Below are 26,489 nucleotides of genomic sequence, written 5' to 3'. Positions count from 1 at the left end.
ACTTTTAACACTAGAATTACCAAAGCTTACAAAAAAACTTGTAAATCCAGCACACCTTAAATCCGTTCACACCTCCCCATTCAGCATCCTTTGTGTCGTAAATGTGTCGATAAGAATGTAAGACTTTTGTTACCAATCTGAACCTGAGTGGTGTTTTGTTATTGGACTTCTGTGGATTGTCCATAACGAACACCATGTTCAAGCATAGGGGTGTTCATATGTGCACTTGGCACCAGGACACCCTAGGCCTCAGTTCGATGATCGACTTTGTGGTCGTGTCGTTGGACTTGCGGCCACATGTCTTGGACACTCGGGTGAAGAGAGGGGCGGAGCTGTCAACTGATCACCACCTGGTGGTGAGTTGGATTCGATGGTGGGGGAGGATGCCAGTCAGGCCTGGTAGGCCCAAACGTGTTGTCAGGGTCTGCTGGGAACGTCTGGCAGAGCCCCCTGTCAGAAGTAGCTTAAACTCCCACCTCCGGCAGAACTTCGACCACATCCCGAGGGAGGTAGGGGACATTGAGTCCGAATGGGCCACGTTCTGTGCCACTATTGTTGAGGTGGCTGACCGGAGCTGTGGCGGTAAGGTGGTCGGTGCTTGTCGTGGTGGCAATCCCCGAACCCGTTGGTGGACACCGGCGGTGAGGGATGCCGTCAAGCTGAAGGAGTCCTACAGGACCCTTTTGTCCTGTGGGACTCTGGAGGCAGCTGATAGGTACCGGCAGGCCAAGCGGAATGCGGCTTTGGTGGTTGCTGAGGCAAAAACTTGGGCGTGGGAGGAGTTTGGGGAGGCCATGGAGAACGACTTTCGGACAGCTTCGAGGAGATTCTGGTCCACCGTCCAACGTCTCAGGACGGGGAAGCAATGCAGTGTCAACACTGTATATGGTGGGGATGGTGCGCTGCTGACCTCGACTCAGGACGTTGTGGGTCGGTGGGGGGAGTACTTCGAAGACCACCTCAGTCCCACTAACATGCCTTCCAATGAGGAAGCAGAGCCTGGGGACTCGGAGATGGGCTCCCCCATCTCTGGGACTGAGGTCACCGAGGTGGTCAAAAAACTCCTTGGTGGCAGGGCCCTGGGGGTGGATGAGATACGCCCAGAATTCAAGGCTCTGGATGTTGTAGGGCTGTCTTGGTTGACACGTCTCTGCAACATCGCATGGACATCAGGGACAGTGTCTGTGGATTGGCAGACTGGGGTGGTGGTCCCCCTCTTTAAGAAGGGGGACCGGAGGGTGTGTTCCAACTACAGAGGGATCACACTCCTCAGCCTCCCTGGAAAAGTCTATTCTGGGGTTCTGCAGAGGAGAGTCCGTCGGATAGTCGAGCTTTGGTTTCAGGAGGAACAGTGTGGTTTTCGTCCTGGTTGCGGAACAGTGGACCAGCTCTACACCCTTAGCAGAGTCCTGGAGGGTGCATGGGAGTTCGCCCAACCAGTCTACATGTGTTTTGTGGACTTGGAAAAGGCATTCGACCGTGTCCCTCGGGGAATCCTGTGGGGGGTACTCCGAGAGTATGGGGTACCGGACCCCCTGATAAGGGCTGTTTGGTCCCTGTACGATCGGTGCCAGAGCTTGGTCCGCATTGCCGGCAGTAAGTCGAACCCGTTTCCAGTGAGAGTTGGACTCCGCCAGGGCTGCCCTTTGTCACCAGTTCTGTTCATAACTTTTATGGACAGAATTTCTAGGTGCAGCCAGGGCGTTGAGGAGGTCCAGTTTGGTGGACTCAGGATTGGGTCACTGCTTTTTGCAGATGATGATGTCCTGTTTGCTTCATCAGGCCATGATCTTCAGCTCTCTCTGGATCGGTTCGCAGCTGAGTGTGAAGCGGCCGGGATGGGAATCAGCACCTCCAAATCCGAGACCATGGTCCTCAGCCGGAAAAGGGTGGAGTGCCCTCTCAGGGTTGGTAGCGAGATTCTGCCCAAAGTGGAGGAGTTCAAGTATCTTGGGATCTTGTTCACGAGTGAGGGAAAAATGGAGCGTGAGATCGACAGGCGGATCGGTGCAGCATCCGCAGTAATGCGGGCTCTGCATCGGTCTGTCGTGGTGAAAAAGGGAGCTGGGCCGCAAGGCGAAGCTCTCAATTTACCAGTCGATCTATGTTCCTACCCTCACCTATGGTCATGAGCTATGGGTAGTGACTGAAAGAACGAGAACGAGATCGCGAATACAAGCGGCTGAAATGAGTTTCCTCCATAGGGTGTCTGGGCTTTCCCTTAAAGATAGGGTGAGAAGCTCAGTCATCCGAGAGGGGCTCAGAGTAGAGCTGCTGCTCCTCCTTATCGAGAGGAGTCAGATGAGGTGGCTCGGGCATCTGATCAGGATGCCTCCTGGACGCCTCCCTGGTGAAGGTTTCCGGGCTTGTCCAACCGGGAGGAGGTCCTGGGGAAGACCCAGGACACGATGGAGGGACTATGTCTCTCGGTTGGCCTGGGAACACCTCGGGATTCCCCCAGAAGAGCTAGAAAAAGTGGCTGGGGAGAGGGAAGTCTGGGCATCTCTGCTCAAGCTGCTGCCCCCGCGACCCGACCTCGGATAAGCGGAAGAGAGTGGATGGATGGGTGGATGGATGGATGTGTTGATAAGCCCAAGCAGCCTGCTATACCAGCCAATAAAAAGTGTCCTTTTACTTAACTTCTTATCTTTGCCAAGATAAATTAGAACTCTAAATAACCAGTAAACAGCCAGCATCTCTATGTTACAGTATATGTTTGTCTAGTCTGTATGTGTCCTTTTTCTTATATATTAACATATACATGCAGTTATCTTATTTCTGTAATCCTTGTGTTTATCAATAAATTGTATTATTCTGTTTCTTATGAGTGTGCTTCAGTTACCTTGATATAAGGTAAGTCTAAAGGCCAGAGGTCTGCCTCCTGCAACAGAGAAAGGTAGGGTAATTCGCTGATACTGAATTATCTGATTAATTACCAGTACTGTCAAAGCAAAAGTAATAACTAATTTTATGTTTCTGCCGCTGTATGCATCTAAATTTCCCTGTGAGATGTAATGAAGTTTATCTAATCTAGTATTTTATTTTTTTATTTTATTTTTTTTGGGTAGGAGCTTGGATCCCCGAATCAGCCATCTGAGCTCACTGGCCGTGGCTTGGCTTCTTTACCTGTTCCTAGGAGCTGTGTGAGACTCCGATCTTTGGACACATTTCGTGGGTAAAAAAGCATTTGTTTAGACTTTCCTACTGTCAGTGTTAAATTGCCATTTTTTTAAATTTATGTTCATTATATAATTACTTGGGAAAATCTAAAACTGCTCAAAACAAACCGTGTTATTTTAGTACCCTTGTATATGAAGAAGCAAGTTTGGATAATGAGTAAATGAAGCATAGCTCCCATACTTGTGTTATTCAGTGAACATTTTGGATAGCTCAACAGGCTGATTTCCACAGAAAAGAGGGGCTGTCCTTCTCACAGATTTGTATTTTTCTTTGAGGCTAAAGTATGAAAACCAGAGTGTTTACAGTTATTTAAAGTAAAAAACGCACTTTGAAGACTATAATACTCTGGGTAGATGACGAGAAGGTATCTCTACCCCTAACCCCTGAAGGTGCAAGTATTATAATATATTGACCCTGCATGGTGAGTTAATTTGTGTGTTTGGTATTAAAGAGAATTTATGTGGGTTTGTGTATTTATAGTATCTATGATTTCTTTTTAGAAAATTACCACTGTTAACCCATCAAAATGAGGATGTGTCTAATATATTACTTTAAAATGTATAGAATTGGATACTTGGACTTATTGTTATGTCATGTAATCTAAAAACGTACTCATTATAATGAGCAGAATAATTGTCTGTTTATACTATACACATATTGACATGTATTATATAAATAAAATATATGTAATGGCATGTGTATATTACACAAACAAAAGAAAATAAATTGGACCTGACTGGTTTTGTTTCCTTGTTTCTGCCCAATCTTATGAATGAGATTTCCCTTAATTTTTTTCCACCCAAAGAAATTAGCATCTTAGGAAATTTTCTTCCTGCTCTGGATTTTGAGTGTTATTGTAAGAATTTGTGTTTGTATGTGGTTTTATAGCCAGTTTAAACATACAGAGAAGCCTGCTAAAATTAACATGTAAGAAGAACATTCAATTTCAAAGAGATTTAGCAAAGAACCTAAAGCTTTTCCTTGTGATAAACTTTAAAGGAATTAGTTGACAATTAGTATTTGTTTGATGGATGTTCACATGTTAAACATTTAGTAATGATGCTTTTTTCCATCAAGGCCTGCAAAAATTGGTTTGTTCAATCTTAGTGCTGAGCAGATCATGAAGGGGTGCCTGCGAGTCTGTGGGATTTTAGCTGAGTGTCATCTTATCATGATTAACACCACGTTTAGATGGGGAGAGGAGCTTTAGATACTAGGTGATAGATCTGCTCATATATGCTGAGAAAACCATATTACCAGTTTTTCACAAAGGAACTCATCTTTGTAGTTCTTAAGGAATTCACTTCAGTTAAGTGTGCACCATAGGTTTCAGTTTGCAGGACTTCACCTGAAATTACATTCTAATCCATCATGCCAAAGAAACATGGGAAATGCCAGCCTCATCCCAAATATTATTTGTGTACAAAACATGTCTCATAAGTGGGATTGCTTTACACCTCATCCCATGCCTTCTAGTAAAATTTTTATTTTACTGTTTTTTAATCTATTCAAATGTATTCAACAGTATGTTATGAACTTGGCTTAGAATATTTCTGGGTTGGAGATGCTGGAGTCTATTCTTGCAGTATCAGATGTAAGGTAAAAACCATCTCTAGACAAGATACCAGTCGACTGTAAAGCACAGTTTGACACTCACCCATACATATTTACACCTGACCAATATAGAACTGCTGGTCCATCAAATAGGCACATATTGACTTGTAAATGGAAAATTGTAGTACCCATAGAAAACCAATGCTGACATTAGGGAAATGTGTAGACAATACACCCGACTTCCTGTAATTTTGAAACAGTAAATTTAAAAAGAACAGGATATCCTTGGAACAGTGTTAAGTTTAGAAATTTTTTTTTTTTTTTTTTTTTGGAGAAACCATTTTGAGCCTGTGTTTGTCTGTGTTCTAGATGTTTGAACTTGTTTAATTCTGGCCTCTCCGCTAAAGTTTTATGGTGCATATCTTTTTTTTTTGTAATTTAATTATACAAACATTTCACAATGTCTTAGTGTAGGGTGATTTGAGGACCTTAGATTGGATATACTAGCCTTTCTTTTGTTTGCACTTTATAGCTCTCCGGTGGATGGAATACTTCTAGTGAAATGTAATGGCATAATAAATTGTGAACAGGGATGCACAGAGTAAGAGTAGGTATGATGTGATCCTCCTCAGTACGTACAGTATCTGCTTAAATCTAATGTCATGTTTCATTACATTGCACTTCTTTGAGTGGTTCAGTAATGATTAGCTAGACAATATAGAATGATGGTCTGTAGGATGACATTGGACATCAAGAAGACGAGGAGAGTGAGGGCAGAGCCAAAGATCAAATGACGGAAGTTGAAAAAGGAAGACTGCGAGATGGAGTTCAGGGAGGAGGTAAAACAGGCACTAGGTGGCAGTGAAGAGTTACCACAGACCTGGGCAGCTGCAGTAGAAGTGGTAAGGGAGACAGCTAGAAGGATGCTTGGTATGAAATTTGAACAAAGGAAGGAGGACAAAGAAAACTGGTGGGGAAATGGGAAAGTATAGGATAGAATAGAAAGGAAGAGGTTAGTGAAGAAGAAGTGGGATAGTCAGAGATGAAGCAAGTAGACAGGAGTACAAGGAGATAGGGTGTAAGGTGAAGTGAGAAGTGGCGAAGGCTAAAGAAAAGGCATATGATGAGTTGTATGAGAGGTTGGACACTAAGGAACCAGAAAAGCACCTTGGTCAATTGGCTAAACAGAGGGACCGAGCAGGGAAAGATTAGAAGCAGGTTATGGATCTAAAAGATAATGATGGAAACGTACTCACAAGAGTGAGATGATGGAAGGAGGACTTTGAAAGAGTGATGAATGAAGAGAATGAGAGAGAGCGAGAGAGAGAGAGAGAAGGTCAGATGATGTAGAGATACTGAACCAGGAAGTGCAACAGATTAGCAAGGAGAAAGTAAGGAAAGCTATGAAGAGGATGAAGAATGGGAAAGCTGTTGGTCCAGATGACATACCAGTTGCTCTGAGGGTGTTGATGGAGAAATTTAGAGAAGGACAGAAGGAACTGCATTGTGTCTTTGTAGACCTAGAGAAAGCATATGACAGGGTGCCTAGAGAGGATTTGTGGTACTGTATGAGGAAGTCTGGAGTTGCAGAGAAGTGTGGCAATGGTGAGGTGTGTGGTAGAAGTGATGATGGAGGTGGGATTACATCAGAGATCAGCTCTGAGCCCTTTCTTGTTTGCAGTGGTGTTGGCCAGGTTTACAGAGGAGATTAGGCAGGAGTTCTGTTGAAATGATGTTTGCTTATGACATTGTGATCTGTAACGAGAATAAGGAGCAATTTGAGGAGACCCTGGAGAGGTAGAGATATGATCTAGAGGGGAGAGGAATGAAGGTCAGTTAGGAACAAAACAGAATGAATATTATGAAGATGCAGAGAGTATAGTTGGTTGAAAGTGGATGAATTTATATATTTGGGATCAGCAGTTCAGAGTAACAGGGAATTGTGGAAGAGAGGTAGAGAAGACAGTGCAGGCAGACTGGAGTGGGTGGTGAAGAATGACAAGAGTGATATGTGACAGACAGGTACCAGCAAGAGTGAAAGGGAAGGTCTACAAGATGGTAGTCACACCAGCTATGTTATATGGGTTGGAGACTGTGGCACTGACCAAAAGACAAGAGACAGTGCCGGAGGTGGCAGAGGTAAAGATGTTAAGGTTTGCATTGGGTGTGACACGGAAGGACAGGATTAAGAACAAGAACATTAGAGCATCACCTCAGGTTGGATGATTGGGAAACAAAGTCAGAGAGGCGAGATTGCGTTGGTTTGGATATGTGCAGAGGAGAAATGCTGGGTATACTGGGAGAAGGATGCTAGGAATGGAGTTGCCAGGCAAGAAGAAAAAGGGGAAGGCCTATGACGAGGTTTATGGATGTGGTGAGAAAGGACATGCAGGTGGTGGGTGTGACAGAGCGAGATGCAGAGGACAGGAAGATATGGAAACACATGATACGCTGTGGCGACCCCTAATGGGAGGAGCCGGAAAAAGAAGAAATAATGATTTGCTAGTAGAATTTGTTAGTATTTCAGTCTTCCATTAGTTGATTTTTTTCTGACTTTTTAAGAAAACAATTACATCAGAATTTATTTTTACTGCTCTGCATTAATTCTGATTAACTGTCTCAATAACTTCAGTTTATTGTGATGGTGCATATTACACAGAAATTCTTACATGCCAGTTGACCAGAGATGGTAGTGTGACAATAAATACATTCAACAGCAGCCAATGAATAAAACAACAAAGTCAAATCAGTGACCTTTTCAAAAAATGTTGGTAGTGTTTTATATTGCAGTGTTCTTAATCTATTAGTCAGTGTTTTTACTGTTTTTGCTGGTCATATTCAAGATAAGCAGAGACGGTCTTTGACAGAAACTTGGACAAGGCTGTAACTCTGACTGTAGTACTATTTCACTTTGCTATGTCTACTTACAAGCATCCATGGTTAATAAAAAAGCAAAAATTGCAGTAGAGGGGCAACCCTTTTAAGAGACATTCAACTTCAGCTTCTTACAGCTCTGAAAAAATAAAGATTTAGAACATTATTTGATATGTAGGATGGTTGCTTCTTGATCTTTGTGTGTGTTTGTTAATTTTATCTATTTTTCTTTTAAAGGCTTTCCCTTATCATAATGGTGTTTGTTAATTATGGTGGAGGAAAATACTGGTTTTTTAAACATGAAAGTTGGAATGGTAAGTTGTTTTGCAACATTATTTGATGTTTTAGTTGTATGCATTTTTTAAATTAGCTCATTTTCTTAAATCATGAATGCTTGGATTAAATGTAAAAACTAGGTTTGTACAGTAGCTGGCATTGTTTCCTCATGAGAATTAGTAGGCGGGCCACTCAGTGATCCATAAAGTGTGATTGTGAGGCAGAGACATTGTGGCATCCGAACTTGAAGTAAATGTAATTGTCTAAAACACTATTCAGCGAACATCTTTGGTGTTTGTTTACTTTCATGAGATGCTCCTATTTTTATTCTTCTGTTCCTTGTCAGCTGAAAGCCAAAATGACCCTCACCTTTATTGTGCTGCACATGTGACATGAAATGTGACTGAGAGTTATTGTGAAAACTCTGAAACAATCTTATCATTTGTTCCATGCTGTGATTTACATAAGGTAGCTGCCCCAAAGACTGAGGAGAGACAAGATTTTAACAACCCTTTTTAAATGTGGCATTATTCTGGAGTAATGTGTATTTGTTTCAAAATATCAGTTATTTAACTTGTTCTGCCTTGAATTTTTTTCTTTAACCTCACCAAAGTAACAAATTACAAATTTTCAGAAAGAGTTTAATACATTATAAAATTTTTCAAAGAGTTGTTATGAACAGTTTGTTAATTTATTTCCTTTTTTCAGAGACTTTGTTTTATGAGTTTGATTTAGTATAAATTGTAATAGTAAAATACAGTACAGAAAAATTAAGTTCAAAGTTTGAACAATTGTACAGTCTGAATTGTTTTTTAATAAGACACTGTAAAATGAGGGGATTTTGAAGTTTACAGTAGTATGTAATTCTATGCTGTTGATACCTTAAAATACAGAAATACTGTAACCGACTTAAATTGGTCTTAGTTATAACTCCAAATTGTTTTTAACAAAGAGCAGTAACTCAATCAACGTTGTTTCATACCATTATCATAAACAAAGTTTGTCAACAAGATTTACAAAGGTGAGGCATCTCATACTCCATTATGGTCACTGATTGGTTTCACACTGTCAAATCACACACATGACAAGCCGCTACTGAAAACATTATTGTTTTGAGCAGTGTTTCTTAAACACTCATTACAGTTGTTTTGGTTTGTTTTGCTTTTTACAATGCTTACTTTCATTTGTGCAAATATGGAGTTGCAGGTGTAGTGGTCTGATAAGATGAAGAGTACAGTTACTGACAATACACAACATAACTTTCAAGTTTTTACTGTAAGTAACAAGAAAAGGTATGTAAACCTTTTGGAATGACCTGTTTTTCTGCATTAAAAATAAAATAAATACAAACTTTTAGATAAGGATCAGATCACACGTATAGACAAATACATTATGCTTAAGTGCATAACACACAAACAATTCTAACCTTTGTCTTTAATGAACACACCTATCATCATTCACAATATTCTGTGGATAAAGTAGGTGAACCCTTAAATTTAATAACTTGTCAATCCTCCTTTGACAGCAAATACATTTATCAAGCACTTCTGGTAGCTGTGGATCAGACCTGAACAATGTTAAATGTTCTTCCTTACAGAATTGCTTCAGCTTAGCCATATTTTTAGGATGCGTGGTGCGTTTGGCTGCCTCAAGGTCATTCTACAACATCTCTGTTGTGTTAACGTCTACATCAGTGGATTTTTATTTTGAAGCCACTCTGTGTCAGATTTATTTTGATGTTAAGATGTCCTGCTGCATCACCTAACATCTGAGCTTCAGGTGGTAGACAGTCACCCTGAAATTATCTTGTAGAATACCTTGATAAATTTCAAAATGTATTTTTCCCTTGGTGATAGAAAGCTGTCCAGGCCCTGAGGCAGCAAAACAGCCCCAAACCATGATGTATCCTCCACTGTACTTCACCATTGGGATGTTGTTTTCATGTTGTGCAGTGCCCTTTTTTATGGCATACTTGCTGCATATTTTTACGGGAATGTGGAGGACTTGAATCTTAATTTAATCAGTCCACAAAACATTTTCCCAATAGCATTGTGGAGTTTCAAGGTGGTCTTTGGCAAACTTCAGGCATACAGCAGTCTTTTATTTGAGTAGTGACTTCCTTTTTGGTGTTCTGCCATTGCCACCATGCCTGTTCCATGTTTTTTGAATGGTAGACTCATGAACAAAGATGCTAACCTGTTCTGATAATTCCTTCAATGATTTAGTTCACAGGTGTCAAACTCTGGCCCGCGGGCCAAATTTGGCCTGCCGTGTAATTTCATTTGGCCCGTGGGGCAATATCAAATTAACATTAGAGCTGGCCCACCAGTATTATACAGCGGCGGTGTTGCTGTAACACCGCATTCACTGCGAATACTACAAATCCCATAATGCTCTGCGGTTGTTTTGGCGCGCCAGCTTTGTGTCAGTAGATTTCTAGCAAGCAGCGTTCTTTCCAGACGTGCTGCGGCCCAATACTACAACTCTAGGTGTCACTGTTTTACCCCTACCAAAAATGACGAAAAGGAAGGGAGAAAACAGAACTTTTCGGGACAGGTGGGAGACAGAATATATGTTTACGTATCTGAAAGACAGACCTGTTTGTCTCGTTTGTGGAGCCAACGTGTCGGTACCTAAGGAGTACAACCTTAGGCGACACTATGAAACGAAACATCAGGACATGTACAAGGACCTGGACACGACTCAAAGGAGCCAGAAAGTAGAGGAGATGAAGAGAGGGTTGGTTTCACAACAAAATATGTTCAAAAAAGCCACAGCACAAAACGAGGCTGCTGTAAAGGCGAGTTATATCGTGGCAGAAGAAATCGCCAAATCAACCCGATCCTTTAATGAGGGAGAATTTATTAAAAAGATAATGCTGAAAGTTTGTGACCAAGTGTGCCCAGAGAAAAAACAGGCCTTTTCAAACGTAAGCCTGAGCAGGAACACAATAGCGGAGCGCATATGTGATCTTGCCACCAATCTGCATGACCAGCTGATGGAAAAGGGGAAAGATTTTGTTTCTTTTTCCCTCGCTGTGGACGAGAGCACTGACGCGTCTGATACTGCGCAGCTGTCAGTCTTCATCCGCGGTGTCGACTCAAAAATGTGTGTTACGGAGGAGCTTTTGGGATTTAAATCCATGCATGGCACAACCACAGGGACGGACATTTTTGAGGAGGTTTGCAAATGTGTAACTGAAATAAACCTGCCGTGGGATAAACTCGTGGGATTAACCACTGATGGTGCGCCAGCGATGAGTGGTAAAAAGAATGGTCTGGTGGGCAGGATGCGTGAAAAGATGCGGGAAGAGAACTGTGCAGGTGAGCTATCGGTTTATCACTGCATTATACATCAAGAGTCACTGTGTGCTAAAGCCCTAAAGATGGAACATGTTATGACCACAGTAACACAAGTTGTTAACTTTATAAGAGCCAAAGGTCTGAATCACCGCGAGTTTAAGTCTTTTCTGGAAGAGTTTGGTTCGGAACACACAGACGTGCCGTATCACACAGAGGTGAGATGGTTAAGCCGCGGAAAAGTACTGAACAGATTTTTCGAGCTGCGTGAAGAAATATGTCAGTTTCTGCAAAGCAAAGGGAAGGACACAGCAGAACTCCAGGAGCAAAAGTTTGTGTGAGCTGGCCTTTCTGTCTGACATCGCAAGCCATCTTGATGCGCTGAACCTGCAGCTACAGGGGCGGGGCCGCATCATCACCGAGATGTACTCGTCAGTGAAAGCTTTTAAAGCTAAACTCTGCCTGTGGGAGAATCAGCTGCTGCAAGGAAACCTTGGCCATTTCCCCTGTTGCCAAACCATAAATACGCAGATCTCTACCGCCGTGTGCGCACAGTTTGCTGAAAAACTCCGTGTACTCGGCGCTGAGTTTAACCGACGATTTGGCGACTTTGATGGTCAGAAATGGAGATTTGAACTGCTTAGTAATCCCTTCGCAGTCGATGTGGAAAAAGCACCAACTAACATTCAAATGGAGCTGATTGAACTCCAGTGTGATGACACGCTGAAGTCAAAGTATGATGCTGTTGGCGCCGCACAGTTTCCACAACACATCCCTGACACAATGCCTCAGCTCCGCACCCAAGCTGCTCAATTGCTCTCCATGTTCGGCAGCACTTACCTATGTGAGCAACTTTTCTCCTCAATGAAGATGACGAAAACATCTCACAGGGCACGTCTCACTGATGAACACCTTCGTTCGATAATGAAGGTTGCCTCAGCTCAAAGCCTGAGCCCCGACACTGATGAACTAGCATCCAAGAAAAGATGCCAGGTGTCTGGCTTGAACACACCATGTTAGATCAGTGTGTCGCAAACTGAACAGTAAAAAGGCCTGAATGATTGATTTATGTATTAGCCAGTGGAAAAAGTTAATGTTGATATTTAGCAAATTGAAAAGAGGCATTCATTTTTTATTTAAATGTTATTTAATATGCCATTGATGTTTCTTCGTTTGTTCTTTGACAGTTGATTTTGCACTATTAAGTTAAGTTAAGCTATAAGCATGGCTTGTTCCATATTCAGTGTTAAAGCAAATCAGTGTAGCAAACTAAGCAAAAGCATTTTATTCATGCACTCTTCTCTTGCTACTTCAAGGCTTGAATGTTTGATTCATTCATTATTGTTATTTTGTTTTCAAATGTATTTATTAGCCTGTGGAAAAAAGTTTATTTTGATATTTACCTCAGAAGGCTGCAAATAGAAAAGAGGCATTCAATTTTTATATTTAAACATGAAACTCGGGTTTGCATGTCATTATAAAGTTATATAAGCCTTGCTTGTTCAATTTTCAACGCAAAACTTGTTTGGGTGCCTATTAAAAGGTAATTTTTTTCAACCTTGGCCCGCGGCTTTGTTCAGTTTTAAATTTTGGCCCACTCATTATTTGAGTTTGACACCCCTGATTTAGTTCTTACTTTTGGGTCCTTGTTTTTACCTCATTGAACATTCTGCATTGTACCTTTTTGAATCATCTTGGCTGGATGCCCACTCTTAGGGAGAGTAGCCACAGTAATAAATCATCTCCATTTATACAGTATATACAGTGGTGTGAAAAACTATTTGCCCCTTCCTGATTTCTTATTCTTTTACATGTTTGTCACACAAAATGTTTCTGATCATCAAACACATTTAACCATTAGTCAAATATAACACAAGTAAACACAAAATGCAGTTTGTAAATGGTGGTTTTTATTATTTAGGGAGAAAAAAAAATCCAAACCTACATGGCCCTGTGTGAAAAAGTAATTGCCCCCTGAACCTAATAACTGGTTGGGCCACCCTTAGCAGCAATAACTGCAATCAAGCATTTGCGATAACTTGCAATGAGTCTTTTACAGCGCTCTGGAGGAATTTTGGCCCACTCATCTTTGCAAAATTGTTGTAATTCAGCTTTATTTGAGGGTTTTCTAGCATGAACCGCCTTTTTAAGGTCATGCCATAGCATCTCAATTGGATTCAGGTCAGGACTTCGACTAGGCCACTCCAAAGTCTTCATTTTGTTTTTCTTCAGCCATTCAGAGGTGGATTTGCTGGTGTGTTTTGGGTCATTGTCCTGTTGCAGCACTACCATGCAGGCCGTTTTTGCCCAGTCTCTTTCTTATGGTGGAGTCGTGAACACTGACCTTAATTGAGGCAAGTGAGGCCTGCAGTTCTTTAGACGTTGTCCTGGGGTCTTTTGTGACCTCTCGGATGATTCGTCTCTGCGCTCTTGGGGTAATTTTGGTCGGCCGTCCACTCCTGGGAAGGTTCACCACTGTTCCATGTTTTTGCCATTTGTGGATAATGGCTCTCACTGTGGTTCGCTGGAGTCCCAAAGCTTTAGAAATGGCTTTATAACCTTTACCAGACTGATAGATCTCAATTACTTCTGTTCTCATTTGTTCCTGAATTTCTTTGGATCTTGGCATGATGTCTAGCTTTTGAGGTGCTTTTGGTCTACTTCTCTGTGTCAGGCAGCTCCTATTTAAGTGATTTCTTGATTGAAACAGGTGTGGCAGTAATCAGGCCTGGGGGTGGCTACGGAAATTGAACTCAGGTGTGATACACCACAGTTAGGTTATTTTTTAACAAGGGGGCAATTACTTTTTCACACAGGGCCATGTATAGGTTTGGATTTTTTTTCTCCCTAAATAATAAAAACCATCATTTAAAAACTGCATTTTGTGTTTACTTGTGTTTATATTTGACTAATGGTTAAATGTGTTTGATGATCAGAAACATTTTGTGTGACAAACATTCAAAAGAATAAGAAATCAGGAAGGGGGCAAATAGTTTTTCACACCACTGTAATTTGTCTAACTGTGGACTCATTGTTATGTAAATTATTTAATATTATTTTGTAACCCTATCCAGATTTATGCAAATCTTGATAGTAGATCTTCTCGGATCTCTATTTTGTTAGGCATGCTTCACATCATGTTTGAATCTTTTTTTTTTTTTTTTTTTAAAGCAGTCAAAGTAGTACTAATCCACACCTCCAGTATTGGTTCATTGATTGAGCACCTCTAATTACCTTTTATTGAAGTCATCAACCTAGGGTGTTTTTCAGCCTATACCTGTGAATGTTTGAGTGATGTATTTATTAAAGAAAAAGATACAATAATTTGTGTGATATTATTTAAAACAGATTGTTTGTTCATTAATTGTGGCTTAGATGAGGATCAGACCATATTCTAAGACAAATTTATGCAGAAATATGGTTATTTCCAAAGGGTTCACATAGTTTTTGTAGCCACTGTAGATGGCATACAGATAGCAGTTGTCAGAAATATGCAGTATAAAACTCTTCAAAAGCAGTCCCTAGAAGGAGTAATGTAATGGTAATAAGAACTTGTTATTAGGGAGATTGAGAAAGAGCCTTGTACATTGTGTTGTTTTCCTCGTGAACTGGCAGGAGACCTTCTAGGATCGGTAGATAGGCACCTGTCCAGAGATGGAGTAGCGATAGGCAAGGAAGAGTGCTTGTTCTGCAATTCACAATTAATTAGTTAGCGGCCAAGCTGAGGAGAACAAGTGACAAGGTTGCTTTCTCTGGAGATCTACTTGTGCCATTTACTAGTCCTGAAAAGACTGAAGAGATTAGAAAGTTTAATGTGTGACTTGAACATTTGTGCAGGGTAGGGAGATAGGTGGCATAGGTTTTGGGAACATTGGGGTGCCTTCTGAATCATATGGGACACTTACCACTGTGATGGGCTTACATTTGAGTCAGAGGGGCACCAGTGTATTGGGGAGGCATATGAGCAGGTTAAACATAGATTGTTTAAATTAGGGAATGAGGAAAAGGAATTTGGGATGAGACAATTTTATAACTTTTCATGAAAAACTGGAAGGTAGTATTAATAGAAATGTACAAGATTGCATTGCATTTTCTAGTCTACGGTTAATAAGGCAAAATAAAATGAGTAATACTTTAAAAAATGCTTGCCTTAATACTAGCATGTTTGAAGAATAAAATAAATTTGATGTAATGGTAACTAGCTACAGGTAATTGCGATATTTTGGCAGTAAACAAAGTATAGAAAGGCAAAGTATAGTAAAGGGGATTTCAGTTGCCAAAGTATTAACTTGGACAACATTAAAAAAGCAGAGCACAGAACAGATGTAATCAGTGGCTATGTTTTAATACAGTATATTAAAACACCATCAAGAGGAAGAAGCCAGTCTAGATTTGTTATTGTATATTGAACTGGTAAGGTTAATTAAAGCAGAGCAGATTTCAAACAAATATGGCAAATTGTAAAAGAGAACTTAAGTGCCGAGACAATTGACCAGCAGTGGGGTAGTTTAAAAACATTTTCCATTCAGTACAGGACATGGTCATCATAGAAGTTAAAAGCAGTAACAAATTAAACAGAATACTGCACTTAATAATTAAGAAGCTGAGAAAGAAACTGCAAAGGAAAAATCAGGTGTATAATGCACACATGACAACTTCACTAGCTTTAGGGTATATAAGCACAAGTGAGCAATGATTGAAATATTATTAGGAAAGCGTAAAGGTATTGAAAGCTGGCAATAATTCATTATAAACAAGTGCATGGCGTAACATTCAAGTGTGTTCAAGGACTTAGTTAACTGACTTAAAAGTTGTAAAATTTTTGTTTATTAAATAGTCATATTCAGAAATAACAGTGATAGTACAATTCATTTACATGTATTTGTAGACTTAAATACATGCTTTTTAACTGTATTGTACTTTTCAAAGACAGATGATTCCCATTGAGGTTATGTAAAAAGGGCATTGTTTAATGCCCTGATGTTTGTTTTGGAGGGTTTGTAACTAAATTGTATTCAGATTTCTTAGATATACCATTTTTGAAACATGGTGCTCAAGGAGGAGCACAAGTCTCTCATAATGGAGAGAATGTCTTGGACCCTTGCCATTAAATTATAGAGTTTGAGAAAAACAGAATTTTTATAATTTGCAGATAATTCAGCTATAAGGTTTTTCAGTGTAATGTACTGTAAATACTGAGTATATATTGTTAACTTTATGCTTAAAAAGAGATACTTGGATAATTACTTTTCTCTTACAGTAATTTATCGTAACTGACATTTGCTTTTGCATCTGCACCTCCCTGGACATTTGAACTTGTTTTGGAAATCTGTTTTGCTGTCAGACTAGTAAAAGTGAAAAATATACAGTTAAAGAGGTGTGTGTGATATTATTAATCTTGATTTTAAAAAACTTTTGATGAGGTGCCATATGAGAGGTTAATGGTCATACTAAACAGAGTTCAAGAAACATTATGTTGATATGTGCAAAATGGCCTTAAACAAAAAGCAAAGTTTTTCTTTAAGTTAATTGGTGATTCTAAATTTGTATTATATAAGTGTGGTTGTGTGCATGGTTTGGATCTTCAGTGAACTGGTCCCTTGTTCAAAGTTGATGCCTGCTTTGTGTCCGATGCTGCTGAAATACAATTTCATGCAAATTCTCAACCTAAATATATCGCAGTCAAATCCTGAAATGGAAAAGTAGACAACAATACTGAGACATGTAAGTATTCACAGACTGGATAGTCTGTTTGCCTGTTCTTCTCCTTAAAGTTCACTAACAGGATAGGAGACAACACTTTTGGCAGAGTGTTTTAACATAAAAACATGTAAATACACCTCTCGGTCTGCAAATAGTCATGCAAGAAATGCCGCAAAACTCCACCCTCTGATACCATCTTCTACAAGAGAACAGGGAGTACAAGGGTATAAGCCTTTTCCAGTCCACAAAGTACATTTTACAGGATTGGTTACTAAATGTGCTCCTCTGTTTAGCCAAAACCTCATACAGTGGTTGGGAGTTATTTTCTAGGAAGGTAAGCACCTTCCTGAAGTGCCCTGTCTTCTCCCACTCCCTACAGTGAACCCAGTCTCACTGCAAAGGTTGAACTAGCTTTTTTAATTAGTTGGCTTAGTGTGTTGGTATTGCTGGCACAGGTGACATTTCCCTAGCAGACAACTGCATAAAAAAAATTACATTGGCCACTACAGACTGGTAGAAAACATGTAAGAGTGGCCTGCACACACGAACGACCCCAACCTTCTCAGAAAACAGAGGAGACTCTGACCATTTTTGTATTCAGCCTCTGTGTTGGTAATGTACCCAGGCCTGTTGTTCAGATGCACCTGTCACTGCTTCCACATCTTCAACATCAATGAAAACCAAGAGCAGAATGGGCTTGACCCTCCTGATGTTTATGATTACCTCCTTTGTCTTATTGATGTTGAGGTGCAGGTGGTTTGATTTGCATCATTCAACAAAGTACTTCAATAATGTGTTGTATTCATTCACCTGCCGACTGCTGATACACCCAGGTATGGTTGTGTCATTGGAATATTTGTGCAGATTCTGTAACTCAGTATTGTATGTAAAGTCTGAGATGCACAGGGTGATCAGAAAGGGAGTCAGTACCTTTCCTTATGCTACCCCTGTTCTACTCATGATCATGTCAGGTATATAGTTTTTAAGCCACACAAACTGTGGTCTACCAGTAAAGTAGTCTCTATTATCTAGGACACAATTATAGCATCACACCTCATTGACAGGAGCTTCTCCCCAAGGAGTTTAAGCTGTAATGTGTTGAATGCAATAGAAAGAACAACAAACAATATCCTGACCCTGCTCTTTTGTTGGTTTAGCTATTCTGTTAACACTTTTAGCTATGAAAAAAACACTAAACAAATTTCAAAAACACTGAACTCACATCTTAGTACCCATAAAATAAAAAAGTGAATAGTGAAAAATAGTGAGTATCTGAATATAGGGTGTTTAGATAGTATTCCATCTCATGTTGCAAGGTCAAGGTTACAGGTACATCGTGGGATGAGACAAAGTATCTCCACGAGCCCTGGTGCAACACAAAGCAACATACAAGGTACAAGATGCAGGAGAAACAATCCAATAAATAGAAAATATACAATGCAATAAAATAAATAGACAAATAGACAATGCAGCCTTATAACAGTATGGTGTTACAGGGATTCAAACCTTCCAGAATGAAGTAATATTGCATGAGAAGTAAGATATTGTACAGCGGCAGTTTGCAATATTGAACTGCATTGAGCATGTGATAAGTATAAGATTATTGGACCACATAAGAGGACAAGAATGTGCCTGTTGAAACAATAAACAGAAGATGTAGTGCAGGTGCTGTTGAAAAAGTCCAAGTGTAATGTGATAAGTATATAAAAATAAAATAAGGTAGTACTTTAGAATGACACTGGCTAGACAAAAGCTAGACATTTTAGAGCATTGTGGCCTGTGGTATGAAACTGTTATTCAATTTTACAGAAACTTCGGTAACGTTTGCCAAACGGTAGAAGACAGAAGAGTCCATGTAATGCGCTGGAATGGTGTTATTGGCTCTGTTGTAGCAGTGGGTTTGGTAAATGTCTTTCAGGGTAGCTAGAGGCAAATCAATAACCTTTTCAGCTGCTCTCATTATGCGCTGTACTGTGTTACAGTCTGAAACATTACGGTTCCTGTACTAGACTGTGATGCAGCTATAGAGCAGACTTTCAATGGTACTCCTATAGAATGTGGTGAGGATTGGTTGGGGGGGACTCGCTCTTTTCAGTTTTCACAAAAAGTACAGGCACTGCTGAGCTATCTCGGTTATAGAGACAGAGTTGAGGGACCAAGAAAGTTCATCCATGATGTGGACTCCCAGGAATTTGGTGTTCTTGACCCTCTCGACAACAGTGCAGTCGATGGTGAAAGATGGATGAGTAGTTCTGGATTTCCTGAAGTGTGTTATCTCTTTTGTCTTTCCAACATTGACAGAGATTGTTACACTTACACCAGGCAGCTACTTTCACTGCCACCTCCTCCTTGCATACTCGGACATCATTCTTGATGAGATCCACCACTGTCATGTCATCTGCAAACCTGATGATTTGGTTTATACTGAACTGTGTTATATGTCAGCAGTATAAAAAGCAAAGGGCTAAGGATGCAGCCCTGTGGCACTCCTGTGCGCAGTGTGATGGTTCTGGTTCTGGAGGTGTTGGTGCTGATGTGGACTGACCAAGGCCTTTCCATCAAGAAGTGTAATACCCAGCCCACTCAGCTTAATGCATGGTCTCTGTGGAATTATAGTGTTGAATACTGAGCTGAATTCAATGAACAGCATCCTTTCTTGTCCAGGTGAGTCAGTGACAGATGAAGGGCAGAGGATATGGCGTCATTGATGGACCGAATCCAGCAGTGATCTGACAGTCCCAAAGCTGCATGGATGACAGAGCAATAGGCATTCTTTAACATTGTATAACAGTGGTCCAGTGTGTTTCTGTTTCTGGTGAGGCACTTAATGTGCTGTATAAATTTAGATAGTTTGTGGTTGATATTTGGTCTGGTAAAATCTCTCAGAATAATCACACAGAGTCTGGGTAACTTTTCTCTGTGCTTGTTATCTAATTGAACTATTTGTTGAAGCACCACACTCATATACACTTGGGGAGGGATATAAACACAAACCAGAATAAGGAAGAAAAACCCCTGTACCAAATGAAAAGGCTTGCAAAAAACCTTTCTATATCAGGGCTGCACATTTTACTATTTTACCGTAAAGCACATTCCTCCTCCTCCTCCTCTCATTGGCTCTGTTATGAAAACATGACAGGTGAAATGCAGTCTGTGGAATTTCAAATCCCTGCTGTCTGAGTTTAAGTGCTCCAACATGCTTGCCCCTACTGCAAGATCTTTGTCTGCTGTCGACATGTGCTGCTCCTCCAACTGAGAAATATTCATGGGTTTAATGTTATTCTCTTGTAATTTCCCGTTATGGTTATATGTGTTGTTTGCTAAGACTATGTTAATAAAGATGTTTTGTGCTTCTTTGTTCGATTTATGACTCAGTTGAATGTGTACACTGTGTATTCTCAAGCTCAAGTTTTTAAGTTGACATTCAAGTGACTTTAGTAAAGAGTTGTAAATGTTAATCTGATTTGTAATGTTTCCAACTATTGAAAGAACTTCTGTTTTTTCATAATTTAAGAACAATTTCACTCTTATCATTGTTTTCCCTTGCGTAAGTTGCAGCTTCTTCTGTTATATTTTGTCATTCAGTTTTACTGATAGAGCTGAATGTTGTTAGCAAATGAAAACTAATAATGTTTAGAGATAATGTTAATGAATAGAATTTTCTAATAGCATAATCTACTTTTTTGTTCTTAAATTCATTTCATTTGATACAGATGCATTCATTTATGTTTTTATAATTTTGGCATAATTGCTTTTTTCTTTTCTGTTAAAGGGATTACAGTGGCTGATCTTGTATTTCCTTGGTAAGCAGTGTACCATTCTATTATATACTGTATTACTGAGAAATTTGCATTTATCAATTGGTGAATATGAAAATTTGATCATTCCAGGTATAGGCTTTTCAGTTTCGATATGCATTTTTTCAATTGGTGAAAACATATCCTAGACTGAAAGTGTGTTTGTTTTTATGCTGAAAGATTCTTTCCCTATTTCATTTGTTTGTTTAGTAAATAAAACAATCTTTAAGCCAGCTGGAACATTTTTAAGCTGCTTAAACTGTAAATAGGTAATCACTTCTGATTTGAGGGCTGTATTTATTCACTTAAAGTAGTATTTTCAATGTAAATATTTTAGATAGTGAAATAAGTGATAGCTGTTATTTAAACTGCTAAAGATAGTCTTCTGTATGAACCAGGTGTCAGTAAGAAGGTGAAAATCTAATAAAACTGATCTATGTTTGAAACCGAGGAAAACAAATTGAATTTTTGCAGTTTTAAGTAAAAATTAGAAGAAGATGATGGAGAAATTGAGTATCTAAAGCAGGGGTAGTCAACCTTTTTATACCAACCACCCACTTTTGTATCTCTGTTAGTAGTAAAATTTTCTAACCACCCACCGGTTCCACAGTAATGGTGATTTATAAAGTAGGGAAGTAACTTTACTTTATAAAATTTATAAAGCAGAGTTACAGCAAGTTAAATCATATAATAATAATTACTTACCAAGTACTTTATGTCGGATTTTCGCTAAGTTTGGCAGAATAAATCTTTATAAAACAACTTACTACAGTAATCCCTCCTCCATCGCGGGGGTTGCGTTCCAGAGCCACCCGCGAAATAAGAAAATCCGCGAAGTAGAAACCATATGTTTATATGGTTATTTTTGTATTGTCATGCTTGGGTCACAGATTTGCGCAGAAACACAGGAGGTTGTAGAGAGACAGGGACGTTATTCAAACACTGCAAACAAACATTTGTCTCTTTTTCAAAAGTTTAAACTGTGCTCCATGACAAGACAGAGATGACAGTTCTGTCTCACAATTAAAAGAATGCAAACATATCTTCCTCTTCAAAGGAGCAAACAAATCAATAGGGCTGTTTGCTTTTAAGTATGCGAAGCACCGCGGCACAAAGCTGTTGAAGGCGGCAGCTCACACCCCCTCCGTCGGGAGCAGAGAGAGAGAGAGAGACAGATAAAAAAATCAATACGTGCCCTTCGTGCTTTTAAGTATGCGAAGCACTGTGCAGCATGTCGCTTCACGAAGCAGCTGCACAGAAGGTAGCCAACGTGAAGATAATCTTTCAGCATTTTTAGACGAGCGTCCGTATCGTCTAGGTGTGCGAACAGCCCCCCTGCTCAATCCCCCTACGTCAGGATCAGAAAAAGTCAGCGCAAGAGAGAGAGAGAGGGAAAAGTACGTTGGGTAGCTTCTCAGCCATCTGCCAATAGCGTCCCTTGTATGAAATCAACTAGGCAAACCAACTAAGGAAGCATGTACCAGAAATTAAAAGACCCATTGTCCACAGAAATCCGCGAACCAGCAAAAAATCCGCGATATATATTTAAATATGCTTACATATAAAATCTGCGATAGAGTGAAGCCGTGAAAGGGGAAGCGCGATATAGCGAGGGATCACTGTATAGTTAAATCTATCTTTTTATTTATACTTTGCATACATAGAAATTACATTAGTTAATTGAATTATTAGTGGGATCCCTGAGGCTGATGCTGGGAAACTAAATATTGAATATCTGGTTCAATTTTTGTGAGTAACAAACGAAGGTCTCCCCTTTCGGAAATATTCAGGCGGTTTCTTTCTTTGGTCATAATATGATTAACAGCACTAAATCCTGATTCCACAAGATATGAGGCAGGGAAAGGTATCAATAAACTGAATGCCAGTTTCCACATATTTGGATATAAGACCGGCATTTTTTTATTTTGCCATAGGTTTTCATATCCATCACGGTCGAATTTATGTTTACTTTCTTCATCATATCTAATTTCTAACAGTTCTTCTTGGCAAGTTGTATCAGCCTCTTCAATATTTGTGGTAAAAGGATTTTTCATCCAGTCATATACCTTCAATTTCAAAATATCTTCAAATTGTTTTTCCATGTCCAATTTAAGTTAGTTGAGGTGGCTACTGAATCTGTCAATATCCTCTGGAGTTGCATCATCTTTTATAGATGATAGTTGAGGAAACTGATGAAATTCTCTCTTCAATAGATTATGACGAAGTAGTTCAAGTTTGTCAATAAATAATAGCACTATACTTTGGCAACCTATAAGAGTTTTATTAGCTCCTTGAAGCTGCAAATAGACATCGTTAAATCTCTTGAAAATATCTGCCAAGTAAAAGGCATCATTCTTTACTGTTTTTAACTGTTGACACAGATTGGTCTCATTATTACTTTCAAAAAATTGTACGACACTATCATATAATGCTACAAATCTAGCCAAAGATGTACCCTTTGACAGCCACCGAACTTCTGTGTGCAAAAGTAACTTAATAAAATCTTCATTATTGTCCTGGCAAAGCTGCCGAAACATTCTATCATTCTTTGCATTGGATTTGATCTTGTTTACGGCTCGAATTATTATAGTTAATGATGAATGGAGACTTGTACTTAGATGTTTTCCTACAAGATGTTGTCTGTGCACCACACAATGAATACATAAAACATTTGGCACTTCCTGCTTCAAATAAGCAACAAATCCATGATAGCGACCTACCATTGATGGTGCTCCATCAGTAGCGCATGCAACAATGTTATTCAAAGGAATATTATTTTTTGTAAAGAATGTTCTCACAGTATTAAATATAGATAATCCTTTTGTATCTGTGATGAGATTTATTGCGAATAAACAATAAATATATTGTTTTCATCAAAATAGCGTACATATGCCATCAATAAAGCATCATTATCTGCAATGGTAGATTCGTCCAATTGCATGGAAAATGAAGAGTTTTGGAGAATACTTATAAGTTTGTTTTCAACATCCATCCATCCATTTTCCAACCCGCTGAATCCGAACACAGGGTCACGGGGGTCTGCTGGAGCCAATCCGAGCCAACACAGGGCACAAGGCAGGAACCAATCCCGGGCAGGGTGCCAACACCAAGCATACAATAGGGCCAATTTAGATTTGCCAATCCACCTAACCTGCATGTCTTTGGACTGTGGGAGGAAACCGGAGAGCCTGGAGGAAACCCACGCAGATACGGGAAGAACATGCAAACTCCACGCAGGGAGGACCCGGGAAGCGAACCCAGGTCCCCAGGTCTTCCAACGGCGAGGCAGCAGCGCTACCCACTCCGCCACCGTGCCGCCCTGTTTTCAACATTAACTGCCATTTCATCAATTCGTCGCTTTACTGTGCTATCGCTTAGGGGCAGCGTTTTTTAAAATTTGAGGTATATCCTGATGCATTACTGTTGAGAGAAATTCTTTTATAGAGGGTATTATTACAGTTTCTCCAATATTATAGCTTTTACCACTTTTTGCAATTAATTGTGAAATGTGATAAGTGGCAATTAATCCATCTTCGTTCGTTGTATGTTGTTTCTTAAATGATGCAACAATAGTTGAACGATTTTGAAATTTTTTATATATTTCCTGAAAATATTCAATGGGCTTGTCCTTGTCATTTGGATGTTTTGTAGAAAGATGTTCTCGCAATCGACTTGGCTTCATTTCGTCATTGGATAATGTTTTATGGCACAATAAACACATTGGATGTTGTTTATTTGCAACAGATTCTATGAAACCCATCTTCAGATACTCTGGCGAATAGCCGAGTGCGTACTTCTTTTTTTGAGACATGGGCTCACGATATTTCACAATATTTTGTTTGAAGGTGTAAGCACGTGCTTGCTCTCAGAAATCTAACTACGTACTGACTTTAGTTTCGATTACGTAACGATTTAGCTTCACTTAAGTAACGTGAACAAAACTTATGCACTTGAAGTCTGTTACGTTGTCGCGACTTTTGGAAGGCTGCGCGCTTTTCCGATCCGATATGCGAGACGTCCTTCTCGTCTCCTGGCGTTGGTCAGGCAGGATCAGGCGTTCTAGTCGCTGGACAACACAGCGTATGTTGGACGTGGATGGTCAGTCAAGGTGCTGGCTATCACGATCCCGCTAGGTTTTTGGCAGACCGTAATGTTGAAAGATATGTGGATCCAACAACAGCTGTTGGGAGTCAGGATCGGGATGTAGTCATAGTAGCTCCTCGTACGTTGAAATGATGAATGTGTTGACAGAGTAACAAATGCTGGGTACCTCTAAGTTGAGGATTGCCAGACATTACAAGTGTTGTGGTTGAGCGAAAGTTTGTCGAGACGAGACTAAGTTAGTGAGTATCCGTGGTTCCGTGGTTGTGTGTTTTATAAAATTTTATGTAGCGGGTGTTGGCCAATGGCATCACTTCTTTGCGATTGGGGCAAAGTAGCGAGACATCGGCTAGTTTTGACAGTCCAAGGGGGGGTTAATAGAATGTCACCCTATTACCCTAAAATCCGGGAATCGACAAAAATATGAGTTAATTGGTGTCTCCATTGTCCGGCAGTTTCTGTCCTAGAAAGAAGCGTCGAACCATGGAGTTCTTTGTCTACGGAGTAATAAAACGACGAACTGCTAGTTTTTGGGAGACAATAGTATGTAATCACAGCGCCATTTGGTTGCTCCACTACCGCCCACCATGGAAGCTGGAACGCCCACTAGTGAGCGGTAGGGACCAGGTTGACTACCACTGATCTAAAGCATTGTATTTATCAGCGGGTAGTGAAGACATTATTGTGAGTGAAGTTTGAATCTGCAGTGAATTTTATTTGTGTTTGGAGTGTTCCTATTATTATGTACACTTGATCTTATTTCTTTAAAACAATTTTAGCAAGTTAAAGGCTGCTGTGTTATGGCATCTGCCATAGTTTATTTTATCTTGCCTAAATTAAATACTATGTTCAGTATGTTTCAAGTTGAAGTTATTTCTTCCCAATCATGGTATATAATAATTTGCCATATCAAATTGCATTCTAAAGCGAAAAATATTTAAAAAGTAACTATCCTGCTCTTGCTATTCATAATGATGGTGTAATGGGTGCATCCCATATGAAATAAAATCTTTTGAATTTTATCAAAGATGTCCAGCTTGAAGTATCTAAGGTTTCTATTTAAGAAAATGCATATTCAGTGTTTGAGTTGTGCTTGTGACAACAAAGTAAACTGACAATAAAGCATTTTATTAAAGATTCTTGACACTATTTTCTCGAGGTAAGGATACATTTCTTACTAGTTTGTCTTATCACAGCGGATGTCATGAGTGGAGTTACAGTATGACAACAACCCCCTAAAATATAAACACACACACACACACACCTGCCTTCACCAAGCTATAGTTTGTTTATTATCCTAATTTTGCTTCTGCAGTTCAGTTTCTTCAGTGGTTATGTTCTGCCAAGGCTTGTAACAGCAGATAAATGTGCGCTCACATTATATGATTTTTTTTATTTTCCCTAAATGGTGTCTTCTTTTTACCTATTACTCTGTTTACCTATTATTCTGTTTTGTTACTTTACTTAGCTTACACAGCAAGATTCAATCTGAGTGGTAACATCATGAAGAACAGCGCACGTCAGAGAGTAAACAAAAGTATTAATTCTGTGCAGAAAAAAAAAAGTTTACATTGTTGAGAGTTCACCAGTCTCTCTCACCCACATGCCAACCTATTGAAAGCTTGCCTCCAAAACGTTCTGTTTTTTACCTCAGTGCTGAAAGGATAAACAATTTTCAACCACGTTTTTTTCCTCTAGCAGATAC

General features: G+C 39.7%; 1 protein-coding gene across 2 annotated transcripts in view; it reads left to right on the top strand.

Annotated features, from left to right (window-relative positions):
- The window catches only part of hgsnat (heparan-alpha-glucosaminide N-acetyltransferase), a 379,450-nt gene that overhangs the window by 142,424 nt on the left and 210,537 nt on the right, over window positions 1-26,489 (top strand). For both annotated transcript variants that reach the window (XM_028802147.2, XM_028802148.2), the window contains exons 7-9: window positions 3,069-3,175; window positions 7,846-7,922; window positions 20,659-20,689. In XM_028802147.2, coding sequence (XP_028657980.1) covers window positions 3,069-3,175; window positions 7,846-7,922; window positions 20,659-20,689 — 215 coding nt within the window. The remainder of the gene's footprint in view (window positions 1-3,068; window positions 3,176-7,845; window positions 7,923-20,658; window positions 20,690-26,489) is intronic.

This window comes from Erpetoichthys calabaricus, chromosome 5 (assembly GCF_900747795.2).
Source record: "Erpetoichthys calabaricus chromosome 5, fErpCal1.3, whole genome shotgun sequence".
Lineage (NCBI taxonomy): Eukaryota > Metazoa > Chordata > Cladistia > Polypteriformes > Polypteridae > Erpetoichthys > Erpetoichthys calabaricus.
Note: the sequence above shows the minus strand (reverse complement) of the source record. Positions and strands in the feature narration are given on the sequence as shown.